Source organism: Melospiza georgiana, chromosome 1 (assembly GCF_028018845.1).
Source record: "Melospiza georgiana isolate bMelGeo1 chromosome 1, bMelGeo1.pri, whole genome shotgun sequence".
Classification (NCBI taxonomy): Eukaryota; Metazoa; Chordata; class Aves; order Passeriformes; family Passerellidae; genus Melospiza; species Melospiza georgiana.
Genome location: NC_080430.1, coordinates 17,905,057 through 17,922,697, shown reverse-complemented (window position 1 = coordinate 17,922,697; position 17,641 = coordinate 17,905,057). Strand labels below are relative to the sequence as shown.

The 17,641-nt window shown below is 39.9% G+C and overlaps 1 protein-coding gene across 3 annotated transcripts in view; it reads right to left on the bottom strand.

Annotated features, from left to right (window-relative positions):
• The window catches only part of PRTFDC1 (phosphoribosyl transferase domain containing 1), a 42,856-nt gene extending 34,527 nt beyond the window's left edge, over positions 1-8,329 (bottom strand). For all 3 annotated transcript variants that reach the window (XM_058030005.1, XM_058030013.1, XM_058029996.1), the window contains exons 1-3: positions 8,251-8,329; positions 4,548-4,654; positions 2,390-2,573 (exon numbers count right to left, since the gene is read on the bottom strand). In XM_058030005.1, coding sequence (XP_057885988.1) covers positions 2,390-2,573; positions 4,548-4,654; positions 8,251-8,295 — 336 coding nt within the window. In that variant the 5' untranslated portion in view covers positions 8,296-8,329. The remainder of the gene's footprint in view (positions 1-2,389; positions 2,574-4,547; positions 4,655-8,250) is intronic.
• Positions 8,330-17,641: the final 9,312 nt, after the last annotated feature.

Sequence of the window (17,641 nt, the reverse complement as noted above, 5' to 3'; positions counted from 1 at the left end):
GCTATCCTTTCTTCTTAAATCAACAAATCCCACTTTGAGTTACAGCCCCTAAAAATCAACTAACCTTTCAATATTGAAGCTGGAATGAGACAATACAAAAATCCCATGAGTTTGAGCTGAAATTAGTTGCTGGATTTAAACAGCTGGAGGGGGGAAGGGAGACAGGTCTGAAGGAAGCATTGAGAGCAGCAGGACTCCCTTCAGGAGAGAAAGAGAGAACAGTTAGTAAAAGGAATCAGGATAAATAATGTAATAAGAACAGTGTCTGTAAAATGAAAAGGGGATAAAAAGAGAGAGCAATAATAAGTCTTACTAGAAAGTGAAATAGAAAACACAGAAGAGAACAAAGGAGTGGAACTGGTGATGCTCCAAGATTTTAAGCAGAGTCCTATCTCTAAAGCTGTAGTTGTTGCCTCTGATTAAAGTGTAAAACACTGAGAAAGACATGTTATTACAGAATAAACTAACATGGAGATTTGGGAGTTTCGTGTAAGGCGGGGATGAGGAGTCACTCAGACTAGGTACAGCGAGTTCCTTAAGTGATCTGAGCCCAGCTACGCTGACAAGGGGACATTCTCCAAAACCTGCAATTGCACAGGACACAACAGTAACTCAAGATGCAAAGGATACTGGTGCTTTAGTCAGCATTATGTTTATACACATCTCATGGACTGCATCTACCAATATTAATGCAATTTCAAATTTCTTCTCAATGTCATTCAGCTTCTCAGACCAGACAGGTATCAAGCACTGATCCAAGCACTAAATCAAGGACAGCTTCAACCTCTAAATACCTGACACCTGTTTGGAAGTACATACAAGTAAAAAGAATATATTTTCAAAAATGCAGATGCAGGCAGTAGCTCTTGGGAAGAACTACCTTTCTGATACAGCATGAGGCTAGGACCCAAAATATGCACAGCCACTAAGTGCTAAGATAGTCTAAGACTTAGTATTGGTAATTGCCTCCTTGCATAATAAATTTCTTGGTGCTGTTTCAGTTTGATATAACATGCTGTTACATTATTTCCTAAGCTAAAGAGGTGAAAATTTACACACTTTTGCAGTACACACCTCCTGCTGCTCATTGGTTATGGGTTAGTATGGCTAATAAGGTTTGACCCCAAGGAAAGAATTATTAGAACTAGGATATCTTCATACTGGATAAGAGATAACTCTGTAGGAAAGGCATGTGCATTAACTACATGCCAGATGCAAAATAAAACCCAATTTAACTAATTCCTCTATTTGTTCAGCAGTGTTACTGAAGTGCTATTATAACTATGCAAAAAACTGAGTAAAATTTCCATGTGCCACTATGTGGGACATAATATATCATTATAATTTATTATTTCTGTAATGCTGCTGACTACCTAGAAAATACATAATATTAGTATTTCACACGTACTTCATAGAAGTAATTCTTGAAACAGAAGTCCTAGGACCAAATCCTAACCTAATGGCTATAAAAGGTTCTCATTCACCTTTTTTTCCCCACTGAAAAAAGTCAGACCAGATCTGTGAAAGTTAGGAAAACTTTATAGTCACTGGGGTGAGAAGAAAATGCCAGCCAACAAACTGTGGAAAAGATATAGAGTTATTGTGGGAACTGCTAGACACAGCAAGGTGCATTTCTGCAAGACACCTTATTATCACTCTATTTGTTTAGTGTACTTCCTCAGACACTTCTACAACAACTTACTTATAGAAATGCTCCCTCACTATGAAACATACACTGCAAGATAGAACATATAAATTTATAACTTCTGCAATAAGAAATTGCAGTTAGAGATTCTAAAAAATGCTGGTCATCTCACTATCATATCCTCAGTGACACAGATGAATTATTATTGCATCACTTCCTCTGAAGATAACAGGAGGACTTGATGATTAGTTCAACACTGGATTTGACTGAATGGCTTGTTGCATTTTCTTGTAGAACACTATCATCATCTGGTGGTATATTTTGCTGCTATGTAAACTGCATGCTATGAAGATGAAAGCATTTCATTTACTTAGCATTAAACATTTAGAAGAAGACATAGATTCACCACCTTGCAGTTATGCCAAACTATGTGGGGGTGGAAAATGCAGTAACATGAAATTAACTTGACAGAACTGCTGAGGATTTTGAGAACAAACAAATGTTGACATTTTACATGAATGAAATTTGAATACTTCTCTGTCCAGAAGTAAAAGACAGACTAAATAAAACAGTATTCTCATTCATACTATCTACAATGATTTAAAAAAAACTTCACAGGTTTTTCAAACAAAAATATTTTTCACATAGTTTTTCTAAATATTGGAGGTGGAGATCTCACATGCAAAAATCAACTATTTATTATGCCATTCAAGCAGAATCTACATAAATCAGTTGTTGACTTACGTGGTAACTTTTCAGTCTAACAAAATCGACTTTCATGGAGATGAACCTTTCTGAATTTCTGCTGAGATTTTTAATGTGCTCCACAAGATCAGCACAGAACTTGTAGCCACCTTTGAGGACACAGAGAACCACAATATCATTGTCTCCAATGTCTTGCATAATATCTTTTGCCAGTCGTTCTGTCCTGGGCAAAAAAAAATTAGAGATAAAATAACTTTAGGTGCAGATGCTCTAAGTCCATGGTATGCTTTACAAACACTATGGTGAGTATAAAACTTGACTGGCATTGCTTAGGAAGCCTGACTTCACAGGATTTAGGTTGGAAAAGACCTTTAAGATCATCAAGCCCAACCCTTTGAGTGATCACCACAATGTCAGCTAGACCAGAACAGTAAGTGCCATGTCCAGTCATTCCTTGAACACCTCCAGGAATGGTGACTCTACCACCTTCCAGTCCATTCCAATGCTTGACTGGGTTTGCATCCAGCTCACAGATGGCAGATCCAAACAGACAGTGATGGATGCAAGATGCAAAGCACTTGAATCTAAGTTAACCTTAGATGCATAAAGTTAAGTTAAATTTAACTAACCATTTAAGTTAACCTTAAATGCATAAAATCCCCAGCTATACAAACAGCACCTACACACCTCAGCATATTTTGGGCTCATAAATATGTCAGAGACTCGAGAGAAAAGAATGTGAACTAGCCTTCCATTTTACCTCACAGGAATTATCAGTATAAAATATACCTGCACAAACACCTAACTTGTTATGTTAGTTACTGCACAAGAGCAACAAATTAAGTGAAAGATAGGGAAGTATATTTGAAACTTTCATGCTGATTGGCTTTGGAAGATGCTACCCTTGCAGTTTTAATAAAAAAAACATACATAAAAACTAGAAAGAAATAGAGCATCAGTGAAAAGCTTATAAAGAGTGTATATTATCAATATTCTGTACAGCTCAGTGCTTCATACAGCAGAAATGAAGAGTGCAAAGAGCTTCAGTGACTTGTTCAAGGTCACACACAGGCAAATAATCGAGTGAATGCTCCAATGAGCCCAGAATTGTGGAGTTCCCAACCAAACCTATCCCCTCTGAAAATTCTGCGTGGCAAACACAATGTGGCAGATGATCGGAAACAAAAGATACACATTTCTGCCATGCAATGCTATATACATTTTCAAGATAAAAATAATAGTCTTAATAATAAATGTAAATAATAAATATTAGCTTTAAAGATAGCATTTCTAGACCCCCAATAGTGTACTGGGTCAACTGGGTCATTTCTAGATGTAAGTATCAACAGAAAACTTCACAATGTTGTTTGATGTTTTGAGGAAAAACAGCTCAGTGCATTATATTCTGTAAATACTTCCACTGGAAAATTCTTTGTTGGCTCTCTGAATTAGATTAGTAGTTTCAATGAGAGTGGACTTGTTGACAGGATTCAATTTATTAAATAATCCTATTATTTATCTCATGTATTTTATTATTACTGTTTTTGGGTTTGGTTGGTTTTTTTTCTTTATTAGCTGTAATACAGAAATAATTTTGCCCCTACATAAGTACCTTGATTGAACTGTAGTGAAATCTGTGCATGGACCAGAGAAGAATAAGCTCTAGACAGAAGATAATTATAAGAAACAGCTGTTGCTTAATTTCTACATCTTTTAATTTTAATGCTCTAGTAAATTTCATGTAGCAATAATTATTATATTTTTATATGAGAAACAGAAGATATTAGAAATATTAAATTGTCTCATTTGATCTGAAATATATAATTCCTTTTAGTGCTATAAGAATAAGGATCACTTACTTTACAGAAGATTAATAAAATAGTCTTTTATCATCTTTTATCAAGTCTGAGAATGGGGAAAACTTCTCATTAAGAAACATTTCTTTGATAAGTTTTCATTTTTTATATTGTTCCTCAGATTGTTTACAGCTGAAATTTCCAGGAATACCAAAGACCATTTTGTATGTTAAAAGTGTAGGAACTCCAGAATAGACTAAAATGTACTAATTTAAATTTCTAAATAAAAATATCCAAGTTTTTAACTTACAATATGTACTGTATATAGATGACAGCCTTCATAAAAAAGAATAATACTACTGACCAAACAATTTATTTAGCAACATTCAAGCTACACATACCTGTCAACAATAATGCCATGAGGAATGAGCACATATTCCAGGTCACCATAGTAGTGCTGAGGATAAGTGAACAAATCCAGACTGTATCCAGGCCAATTGTCTGAAATCTGAATATCAAACAGGACTGTCAAGAACACTTCATGGTGTTTGACATTATGTAACTGATACAGAATCAGCACTCTAGTACACTCTCTCGGATGGATTCATTGTGTGCCATACTTTCTTCCAGTTACAATTTACTATTTTGCTTATCCCATTAATTATTTTGCTTCTCAATATAACTCAGAAATCAAATGCTACAGTTTTTTACCCACAGAATGTGGGAAATGTCACCTGAAATTACAAAGAACTAGACAGACAAAGGAAATATTTCATGCTAAACTAGTGGCAAAAGTAAATTTCGAAGTACTTTCAAACTCAAAGTGCAAATATAATATTGCCAGTAAGAAGGGATTTTCCAATGGAAGATTCAATGGTGGAATTAAAAGTCATAAAATTCTATATTAAAATTGTACATTTCTAGTTTAGAATGACTTAAAGTCATAAATAAATAAATAGATAAGTATTCTACAAATGAAACAGCACATATGGAGAATAATTTATGTGGTTCATGGATGATATCTGTACAAATCAGTTGAAAAACTGTACTTCTTCCTAAAGGTGAGGTTCTTAATTTAGATGTCATCAAAGATAAGTGATTGCAAAATGTTTTTATCTCACCTCACCTCACCATTAAACTAGTCTGTAAATCCATATATTCACAGAAAAAATATTTTACAGACTTAATATACATTGGTTTTGTAAGCATCAGAATACAGAGATTAGATCTCACAAGACACAGTGGTGGTAGAGGTTAAGAAGTTCAAAAGTTAGCCAATGATTGAAGGCTTCAGAAAGCTATGAAATGCAAAGTCTCCAGCACAAAAACTAAACAAACTCCAAAACAAACATTTTCCCTATTCCTTATGAAAGACAAGACCTGCAGGTTCACAAGGTACCTTTAAATAATGAGAAAGCTTTGCTTCAATACTGGTCCAAGATTAAAAGCAACACCTAAAAGGTTTTCCCTACAATCATAATCCTCAAGTCACACATTGTCTTTCTACAGCTTGGCTACAGGAATCTTGAATCCATGGAGAAATGGTGACAAACTTGCCATTGTGCAGTGCATGTCTTAATGGCATTTTTGCTCCAGACAACCTTTAAAGGACCATCACTGAAACCTCTGCTTACCATTTTATTGTAGAGCAATAAAAGGTTTCTCACAATTTTGGCTAAGATAACATATTTGATGTTGAGTTGTTCCTCCACAACCCCTCTTTAACTCAGACACAGCCCTGCCTCATGCTGTACTGAAACACTGTCCTGCCCTATGGATTTTGTGTTGCACGGGGGCTTTTTTTGCATATTCCTTGACAGCTAAAGGCACCTTGACTGGCATGTTTTCTTAACTCTACCCAAAAATTTCTGCATCAAAAAAGTTACTCGTTGGCAACTGCTACTGAATATTTGCCCACGAGGGCATGACTGGGAGATCACTGGAATCAATGAAAGCTTTTCCCCTGACTTACACAAGCCTTGAAACTACACAAAAGAAAAAAAGTTACTTAGTTGTGCTCCTCATTTCCATAGAAACAGGAGATTATAAATATCCTCCTTGGCAAGGTTTTTAATTAGAGCAAATCTTGTCCCAGAAACACTGCAGCAGTCAGCCTGCAAAGACTATTTTCCCATCTACTTTTTCAGTGCATGGGGGGCTGAAACTTTTTAAACATTTTTAGCAATGAACGGTCTATTCAAAAGCATCTTAATACAAACTGAAACAATTTCATTAAGTGTTACAAACAACCACTAGCAACCCCTGTCAGTGTTGCTTACTTCTGCATTCTTGTCAAATTGCAGGGTTTCAGTGTGATGCAGATGAAATTAAATGGATAGAAGCTGCTTTAGAATTCATACAAACCAATAACTTTTACTTAGGTTACAGTAAGTCCTTTATAAAACAGGATCAGGATGAAATTTTGATAAATGAGAACCACTTATCCTTCTGGTTCTCTAGAATAGCAGAACAGGGTAACACTACAACAATATTGAAGTTCTTGTTTACAAGTGTTTGCTGGCATTTGACAAGATGAAATTCACGTGTACCTTCAAGTTAATTATTTGTCTGATATAATAAGCCTATTCTTTTAAATTCTTTTAAGCCTGTTCTTTTAAACAGGCATTTCCCAACAAGCCTAAGAAATTCTGATTTATCCTAAAGCTATTAACAGTGTTATGCTATAAGACAAATTTCAAGTAACTGTAAATTCTTATGACTATTCTGTTTAAGAATTTAAAAGGCCCTTGAAAATATGAAGGAAAAAATTCATATTGTTTCAGAAAGAAAAAGTGTTCAACTGGATAAGTAAATATATATTCTAAACACATTGGCATACTCGTGTGTAAAAAAATTCCTGCAGTGAAAGAAAGACCTACTTTTAAAGTTCAGGCTTTGCATGTTTGAATAGCCCAGCAGATACTCTTCAGTAAGTCTTTAAAAAGTTGATGTGAATGGATACAAAAAGGAATACAAATACATGGCAATATCCAAAAGTGTTCCCCTGAGGCCTAAGAGACAAGCTGAAGCCATTCAATTGCAACACCTTCAGAAGAAAGTTGTTTGTTTTCTGGTCTGGCAAAATGAGCACAGGTGAGATTTGAGCTCAGTCCTCAGCTCCAAGCAGCATGAAGCAAAGCCCAGCTTTTCTAACTTAAATGATGCTGCACTGGACTTACTACTGGTGGGGTTTTTGGGGAGCAGCAGAAAAAATTAAACCAGTGCAGCAGAACATGGTCATGCACATTCATGTCCTTCTTTGCAATAACCTCTTGTTGCTTGGTGATACACACAGTCACCCACGTAAGGAATGTAATTTATCACACAGGTGTCAGGAGACGTGGTTGATGTGTGGTGTTTTCAGACAGAGCTCGAACACATGGGACAGGTCCCTCAGAAGGGGGATGCAGGGCATGTTGGAGTGGACAGTGTGACCACTGCTGACACAGGTGGCCCTGGGCCATGATCTGGGCAGTTCACCTGTGAACTTTCTGTTAAAATCCTAATGCCACATTAAAATAAGAACATACCTAAGGTGGCGGCAGTGATGGCATTTGCTTCACAGGAGAATCTAGGGTGTCTATCCGAATAAGGATCACATTCATTCATTCATTTTCGCACCATTTATCCATCCCTACAACACTCCCAACGCACGGCCAAGGCTCGGGCTGTTTCCCACCCCAGCAGAACACGGGCAGCAGCCCAACCCTCTCTCACGGTGTTCCGGTGGGAACATCCACTTCGGGATGCCTGGGGATCCTCATCCCCGGTACTCGAGGAGCCTGGGGAAGCACGGCCACGGCCACAGGAGCCGCTGGGGCGGTACCGGACCGCGTTTTCACGGCGGAAGCCAAAGGCGCGGCCCAGCCCAGCACGCCCGTCCCCTCCGGCAGCCGCAGCGGGGCCGGGGCCGGCGCAGGGTGAGGGGAGGCGGCCCAAGCACCGGCCGGGGGGCCCGGAGGAATCGGGGAAGGGAAGGGAAGGGCGCGGGAGTTCACCACATAGCGCCGGGGAGCTTCGGGGAAGGGGGCCGGGGACCAGGGAGGCACCGCGGCCGGCGAGGGGCGAGCGGCCGGGCCGGGCCGTGCCGCGCTCCGCATTTACCACAACGCCGCGGCCTCCAGCGCTGCTCCCGCCCTGCCCCGCCATGTTCCTGCGCGCGCCCGCCCGCCCGGGGGGCTGCGGCGGGGCGGGGCCGCGGCGGGTGCGGGGTGCGCGGGGCGGGGAGCGGGATGCGGGGTGCGGGATGGACGGTGCGGGATGCGGGATGGACGGTGCGGGATGCGGGGTGTGGGATGGACGGTGCGGGGTGCGGGATGGACGGTGCGGGATGGACGGTGCGGGATGGACGGTGCGGGATGCGGGGTGTGGGACGGACGGTGCGGGATGCGGGATGCGGGATGTGGGGTGTGGGATGGACGGTGCGGGATGCGGGGTGTGGGGTGCGGGATGGACGGTGCGGGATGCGGGGTGTGGAATGGACGGTGCGGGATGGACGGTGCGGGATGGACGGTGCGGGATGCGGGGTGTGGGATGGACGGTGCGGGATGCGGGGTGTGGGATGGACGGTGCGGGATGGACGGTGCGGGATGGACGGTGCGGGATGCGGGGTGTGGGATGGACGGTGCGGGATGCGGGGTGTGGGGTGCGGGATGGACGGTGCGGGATGCGGGGTGTGGGGTGCGGGATGGACGGTGCGGGATGCGGGGTGTGGGATGGACGGTGCGGGATGCGGGAAGCGGGGTGCGGGATGTGGGGTGTGGGATGGACGGTGCGGGATGCGGTGTGCGCGGGGCGGGGAGCGGATGCGGGGTGCGGGATGGACGGTGCGGGATGCGGGGTGTGGGATGGACGGTGCGGGATGCGGGGTGTGGGATGGACGGTGCGGGATGCAGGATGGGCGGTGCGGGATGAAGGATGGGCGGTGCGGGATGCAGGGTGCGGGATGCAGGATGAGCAGTGCGGGATGCAGGGAGCAGGATGGGCGGTGCGGGATGAGCGGGACAGGATGGGCCGTGCGGGATGCAGGGTGCAGGATGGGCAGTGCGGGGTGCGGTATGGAGGTTGCGCAGGTATAGGTACAGTCGGAATGGTGGAAAGGCTTTGGCAGGGCTGGCCAAGGGGCCTGGCCTGGGTTAATGGGTAATATTAAGCGGGTGTGGTTTAAACTACCGTTTTAACTGGATTTTCTTGTACTCCAGGGAAGGAAAAATGAAATTTCCAACAGTTCAGTAATCATACTTTCCATCCTCACTGTCTTCTGGAGTCGCTGCTCCTTCCCACCACCGTGCACATGCTGGGGCAGGCTGTGTTTCCTATTGCCCCCAGCCCATGCCCGTGTTGCCTGTGCTCTCTGTGCAGTTGAAGATAAACAGATCAGGCACCAGGAACAGTGCAGCTCTCTGCCACTACCTTCCAATTCTGTTAAAATTATTATTAATATTTTGCTTTCACTGCCTCACAGATCAGAAGAAGCTTGGTTTTTTCTCGTCTTACTCTGATCATTGCCTGCCTTTACTTTCCCATATAAGAAGTTCAAATTTGGACTTGCTCCATCCTTTTTGTTTCCTGTCTTTTGTGGAAAATGGTAGCAAGCCTCTCTTCCCACTGTGGATAAAAGTAGAGCTTTTCACTTTCTTAAAATTGAAAGTTGGTTATAATTTCTAATATCAATCTGTCAAATACACAGCTGGTAGAATTCTGCCATTCCTATCCTAGAAAATATTAAAGGAAGAAAAAGTTCTTTTTAAGGGAGATCTAGGCATAGTGAAATATTCTAAGTGCTACCTGAGGGGCTCTCACCAACCAAGTAGGAAACATTTCAGGCTGGAGCACTGCTATTCTAGAATGTGGTCATTGTCACTTCTGGTCACAACAGATGGATCCAGGGAGAAGTTGTGGGTATGTCTACACAAGGAGTTAGGTGTCCAATGTTGACTGGTTTACAGGTGCATCCTGTTAATGCACTTACATGAGAACTGATAGGACAATTCTTAGGAATCTGGTGTTAAGAATGCTTCTATAAATTAATCACTAAATAAAATCTGGTGAAGTGCTAGAGCAGCTGAAGATTATCTTGTGATAAATGCTTTGTTTCTTATATTAAGCCAGGGGTTTTTGATGAATTAAGGAAATGTTCTTTCAAGAACTATTGCTACAACAGACAGCATGTCTGAAAGAACAAAAGACAAGATTTACAAAGTGTCAGAAGTCCACTCCAGAATATATCTGTCTCAAAGTGGTGCCTGTATATCAAGACTCAAGTGTACTGAGAAAAAATAGTTCCTGTTCCTGTAAAATAATAAGTAGTGAATCTGATAAACAGCATATGCAGACTTGTACAAACAAACATAAATCAAATGAAAATTTTCATAATGGACAAAATCCCTAAATAGGGATTTCGATTCCATGTCAACATTTCATACAACTATTGAGAAAGAAAGTTTCATGTGTCATCTGATCTTTGGGTTAAATGTTCCTGATATGTAGCCACACTTTTCAGGATTTGAAGACTCTCCTTGCCTGGAAGAATGCCTCCCAAAGCCCATATTTGCCCTAAAGCCAGCACAGTCAGAATCAGTTACCACCAAGTTGCCAATGAAGCTGCTGTTGCATTTATGTCACAGTGCTGAACCCTGTGGATCTGAAGCTATTTAGATTACAGCCAGAAACTCAAATCAAATTCTGCCACTCCTATATTAGGACTATTTTCTTCTACCTTTCAGACCATTTGGGTTACTGCTATCAGCCTTTCTGTATTTTTTAACCATACTCTTTATCAGACTACTGCAATATGGGGGATTGTTCTAACTACAGACAGATGATTAATGCTTTGAAAAGCATTAACATGAGCAGGACACTAAAAATTAAATTCCTCCAGCATTGTGCTAAAAAACTCAAGCAGGAGATGTTTGTTCTTCCTATCAATACTGGATGAATGTGTCTGTCAAGTCTTTGTTTTGATATTCTTATCTTCCAGCAATTTTACAGGGCTCACTTAAGAAGTGTAATGAAGTGTCATGTCTTGCTAATAATAATAAATATGAGTAAGGAAATTAAAACCTAGATAAATTTAGCTGGAGTACACTTCGATAGCACTGCTGTCAGCAGCCACACACCCAGCCCACAAAGCTGTTTCTTCTCCATGGAAGATTTTTTCATTGGCACAAAAGGTAATACATTTTGTTTAGTTTTGTTGCAAATGACACAAATTCATAGTTCTGTGAATTCACAGAATTAGTACAAACCAGAATTAATGAGGTTCTTTGTGCATGATGGAAACGAAGCTGCTAAGGATTTTGTTATGGAGCAATGTATACTTACTGAATGTTTGCTTTTTCTTTTACAGTATGAACTGGTATAGAATGAATGAATTTACAGTAGACTTTCAAAACTTATTTTAATTAGGGACAAAATATGATTAGTGAATATTATATATTTGGGGCTTAACTATGAAAAAGCCTGTAAACATTCTGAAGAATGTTCTTATTATCTTTGTTTAGCTGTTTGTTTATGAACTAAAAATAGGAGGAAAAGAATAAACATTTCTAGATATACAACCAGGGGAAATGATCAAAGGGGAGAAGAACAAAGAAAATAAGAGTAGATAATACTAACAAGTAGGACTGGGTAGGTCTGGACACATAGCCAAGAGCCATAAAGGACCAGATGGAAGTGACACACAGGGAAACAAAGCAGGGTTAAGACTGGTACAGAAATCCCATGTGAATATATTTATGCTTTTGGCCTTTACACAACTTTATAATTTCAATTAGACATCTATTTCTCTCTTACCATGTTACTGATAAAAGTAGGACATGCCCACCCTTTCACAATTTTAATGTAAAGAAATACTGAAAATAAAAGGTTGGGGGCAGGGATGTACCAGGAGAGCAGTCCAAGGCAAGTACCATTATGGAGTTACCCGTAAGCAACCTTTACAACTGCATTATGTATTCTGCTTCCAAGAAGCTATAACAAACATTTGACAACTCAGTCTAATATGTAAACACCAAAACTAGACAAGAAAAGCATGAAAATCCAGAATATTTCAAGAGGTATGGCTTACCTAGGTAGAAGCTTGCCAATTAGGGGATGAAGTAAGAGCTCTTTTTCTCGTTCTGCCTGTTGCTGCAGCTGTTATGTGAACAGCAGAACTGTAAACAATCTTATCAAGCATAAACTTGCATTTCTTAGTGGTTACAAGGTAAGCTACAACACACACACACACACACACCCAATTGAGGCAGAGAAAGACATTTTTGGGTAAAATGGTTACTGAAGAGATTATTAAAAGCAAAAGAGTAGCATATGTACAGTACTTTAGGGCATGCTGGAAATAATTCTAAACTGTTTGCATATCCAGTTTTAATATATTCCAGAATTTTGAGTTCTTGTGTATTACCTCAGGCAGTGACCCAGTGCACAGGGGGGCTGCTGGAGACCCTGAGTGCAGCAGAACATGTCTGGCAGACAGTGTTCCAGACATTTGGGAGAACATGAAGCAGGATCTCAAGCCGTTCCCCTACAGTAATGAACACAGAGAGGCCATAGGAAATGCTGCCCCATTAGCAGGGCGAGGGAGCATCCTGTGATGTGCAGCAGAAGAGATGCACATTGGTCTCTGTGACTCCTGTACTAGAGCAGGTGACAGAGTGGCACTGCAGGCTGGAGTCTGGCTTCTGTCTACTTCAACTTCAGCAGAATTACCATAATTTTAGAGGAATTGGAAAGTTTAGCTTTGAAGCAATTGCAGCATTTAAGATCTACAAGGGAAACTTGGTCACAGTTAACCTGTACTGAGTCTGTGAGACTGATTTAGGCTTTGAAAATTAGCTGGAGTAACTTTGACATCAATAAAATGGCTAAAAACTGCCATTCAATATGCTAGTCTATTTTTTCAAATATTTATAACCTTCAGATCACTGTTAGGCACTGCTTGACAGAACCCTGGGCTTTGACTTATTTGGTCTATGATAAACATCTTTAATACAAAACTACATTTTTGTTTGTTATTAATCTCACTGTGCCAAACTAGAGCAGCGAGCTTTGCTTTGCAATTTCCTGGCTCCTGAAGATACCCTTCCTGCTTTTCAGGTTCATGTTATTAATATAAAGTCCTTATAGCTGAAAGAAATGCAAACAGAAATTTCCTCTTGTCCTTCAATACCAGAATAAACTTTATATTCTTTATAATATTATGGAAATATTTGCCCTACCCAGCTATTTAGAGGTATTGACGTTTGAATGATAAAGCACAGTTTTAAGGAATGCTGCTCACATCATATCCTATGACAAATTCATCATGCATGACCATGAAAACTAGTCAGGGAGTTGTAACTATATAGTAGGTCACACCCAATGTAATGTATTTAACTGTTAGAGTTTGTTTTCTTTTTAAAAGAGGTTGTCCACTTGGCTTCATCCCTCTTTTTAAATTATTTTTTCGTAATTAAATAAATCTAGAAAAGTCTGCCAGACAAAACAATTCAAAATGTCTAGAAAAGAATTCAAACTGTCTAAAAAAAAAACTAAACAAGAAGAGTTTAAGGCCTTGTTTCCCCCCAGAATAGCTCAGTTATCTTTGATATAATTTTGTATACTTCACAGCTTGCCTAGAATAAACAGTGCAGTAACAAAAGTTATTGAAAAACAGAGTCCCCAGAGTTCTCCTGTAGCATAGGACAGTGAATGTTCATGGCTGGACAGCCTCTGTGTTTTGTTGCAGCACAGAATGACCCATAACCCGAGGGTGCCGAACTGCTGGATCTCGACCATTTACTAATTTTATTGTTTGTGTAAAAGACAAATCATTCCTCTTGATAAAACAGCAAAATGTGGTTGTTTCTCCCTTGTGCAGTGCTTGGGGCCACATGTTGAACACTACTGGAGTTTTTTTCCTCCAAAGAGAAATTACTGCATTGCTTCCTCAGCTTGAATATGGACCTCTAAGCAACATGAGATCCTTTAGAATGGACCTCAAAGAACAGTTCTAGAGGTACTTGTCCATTTTTACAGCAGCTATTTGAATCAGAGGATTGAGTCACCTGAATTTTCCATATGAGGGCTCTCACCTAGCAAGACTAAACTAATCATTAATTTTATGAATTTTGATTAACCAATAGCTTTTAAATTATTCCATAGTGCTGTTTAGGCTCAAATCATAGTTCTAACTTTAGGCACACATATCCTGTATTTAAAAGAGATGGGCTCAAATTGCATGTCAGAAATCCCAAAAATAAGAAATGCAGTATTAATTAACCAGTGAAAAAGCCAGGTATAAGTCATTTACATTGCATTTCAAAAACATGCTATGACAAAGACATGAATAAATCATATTGCTCCAGGGAATAAGTTAAGTGCTTTAAATCTCATTTCTCTTCCTTCAACTCCTACTTTCCAGTTGCTGAAACAAATGAAATGAGGGTTCTTGGAAAACAGATCCTTTTTGTAAACAACAAGAATCTTATTGCATGGTCTTCGTGCCCAGATGATCATATTTATTATTACTGTTATTATAAGCACACAAGAGCTCTACTAACAGACAAAATTGTGTCAGCCACGAAGCAAAGAGAGAAAAACACAACCCATATGACAGATAGCTTAACAATCTAAGACAAGAAACAACAGGCTACAGTGCCAGGGGGGTTCAAGGAAACTGCACAGGTCAGCAAGATAAAGCCTTATTTCAGTTCACTAACAGCTCAGCTGCTGTTAAATTCTTGGTGAGCACCACTGCAAAGGACATTTGAGGAAAGATTTGAATACAAAGTTATTCCAGTGTTTGCATGTTTCTATAAATTTCTTCATGCTGTGGAGTCAGTGTGGAGGCTGGCATGGCATAATGAATTAACACCACAGGCTGGTACTGTGACTGAACAGAAGTTCACTCTCCTAGCAGCATCAACAAGACCAGCATACAGCTACTATTTGGCTATGTCTGCCTGTCTACAACTATTTGTGGAGGTACAGTCTATAAAAAATAGTGTTTCATAACCTGCTGAAATATAAGTCATATTTATATCAGCACCTTTTAAACAGTAAAGAAAAAACCACAAGAAATCACTCATGCTGCATTCCTACCATAATGCCACTTCTTAGCCTGAAAGGTGAACACTGTGAATTTACTTGTATTTTATTTACATAACTTTGCATGACAGGAAGGATCAGGAGGAAGATATAGTATGAAAAATCCTACAATCTAGACATTTATGTGGTCATGTGTACATCACCACCTTGGATGGCCACTCATGGAAGGAAAGGCCATTCCCCCTTGGCTTAGTAATGCTCAATACACACCAGGGGTGGACAATGCTGTGGGGCTCAGCAGCTGCCTTCCTTGACTATGGGAAATGTCAGACAACCTTAATAACAGGGTTTGCCACCTGTCTCTCCTCTCATTATGTCATTAATATTATAAGCATCCTAAAGCTGAGGATGAAAGTGTGGACTAGGGCTAGCATTTATCTAGGATGCTATTAATCTGCATATATGTGAAATTTTCTTATCTGAAAGATGTCTGCCTTCATGAACATTGTGTTGCCTGAAATGTATGCCAATGAAAGGACTAGATTTTAGCTTCATGGCAGAGCCAACACAGCAGCAGTTTGCTGTACCAATTTTCCACAAAAATATACAAAGGGTCAGAACATGCCCTCCCACAAAAAAAAATCCTGCCTACAGAGACTATGGAAAATGAATTCAGTGGTGAAATTCTCCCATTTTTCCCACTGAATTTTGTGAGGGGAATGAGGTTACCTCTCTAGGTTTTGAAGAACTGTCCCAGACTTAGTCTCCAGGAATGCATGCAGAGCCCAAAAAGCCACCATGGTCTAAGATCAGCCACATGGAGCCCACATGCTCCTGTCAGAGCTGATGTTTGCTCGAGGCAATCAGGAACTCCCTCTGTTTGTGACGATGCCATATCTGATCCCTTCCTTCCTGAATATAAATAGTTTCATTCTCAAGAAAAGCCAGTGAGATATTCATCATAATTTCACGTTGCTATTTTTAAAAAATAGATACACAGCTTTGTCATGCACAACTTCCAACAGGAAATATTTTCAGTTTGTGGGAACGTAACTCTTACCGAGTTACAATAGATTATTCATGCCCCATTTTTCATGTTTTATTATAGTTATCCAATTTAATATGGACAATTTAAAATTACCAGTTTTATAATTATGAAGTACTGAAGCAGTTTGATTATAGTCTTTGTTACTTCATTGATTATTAGTAACTGACTAGTGAATTTAAAGGATGTTTCAAATGGTAATGCTTCTTTTTAGCCTGTAGACAGACTTGTTTCTGTTAATATTTATTAGCTTTTATGGGGGAACAATTCTATCAGAACAGTTGAGTTTATCCACCTTTTTCATTTTGTTATATCAATGGTACATATAACTTGATTCACGAACATCATACTTTCAATTACTGGCATTTCCTGAACATATAAATACAGAGTCACATTCTTTGGATTCTGTAAATTTATTTTGTCAAATTTCCCAGAGAGAGCTAAAGGGTAAGAACACTACCCTTCTGTGTGCCTTTTCAATGATTTTCATTATATTTTTTCTCCATAATCAGAGGTATAGGCAGGTCCCATGGAATACACACCAAAAGCCTCTCCATAGGGTGACAGAAGCAATTCACATGTCTCGTGATCTACCTGCAAAGAGCTATATGAGGCTCAGAAAAAAAATGCCACAGCATTGTTGAAGGACACTAGTGACAGTCCACTCAGCTACAGAAGGACACTGGCTTTTGTCTCTTCCTCTTCTGTTAAGCAGGAATACTTTTTACATCTCTTCCCATTCACTTCCGCATTTCCCAATAACGGATTAACATACTTCTTACAATGTTAAAAACCAGTCATTTCTACTGGTAAATGATGAATGTTTCTAAGTGTGGCCTAGCTGCTCATCCCAAGTTTTGGGATAGGCCACCACCTATTTTGTATTTCCATAAAGTTAGCACTGATGATAAGTGGAAGAACCAAATGCTGATCCTAAACTAAATTAGGCAGTCTGCAAATAAATAAAGGCTGACAGGAAGGCAGTGGGAATGCATGCTCTTGTGGAGTCAAATCCCTTTTTTTTTAATTTCAAGCTAAGAAACAGCCTTTTCTGATGACACTGAATTTCTTAAGAGGGGCATCAGGTACTTTGCTAGAAGATAATGCCACATATTATTAAGTGCTAACAATTTAGTGTAGTTTTATTAAAATATACAGTGTGTCATTCTTTTGAATTACACATTCATTTCTTTTAAATCCATATTTTACAAATCTGCAGCTTTCTTCCAGCTTATATCCTTCAAAAATAAACACGATTGCTTAACACTAAGTTACAAATAAGAAAATTCACATTCCTGCTCACCCACCTGCTCCTAGTACATGTCATAGACAAGTATAACATGCACAAGAAACAGAGCTAGAATCACTGTGAAGCCTTCAAAGCCATCCCCTGAAAAATTTAGGAAAGGAACTCAATGTATG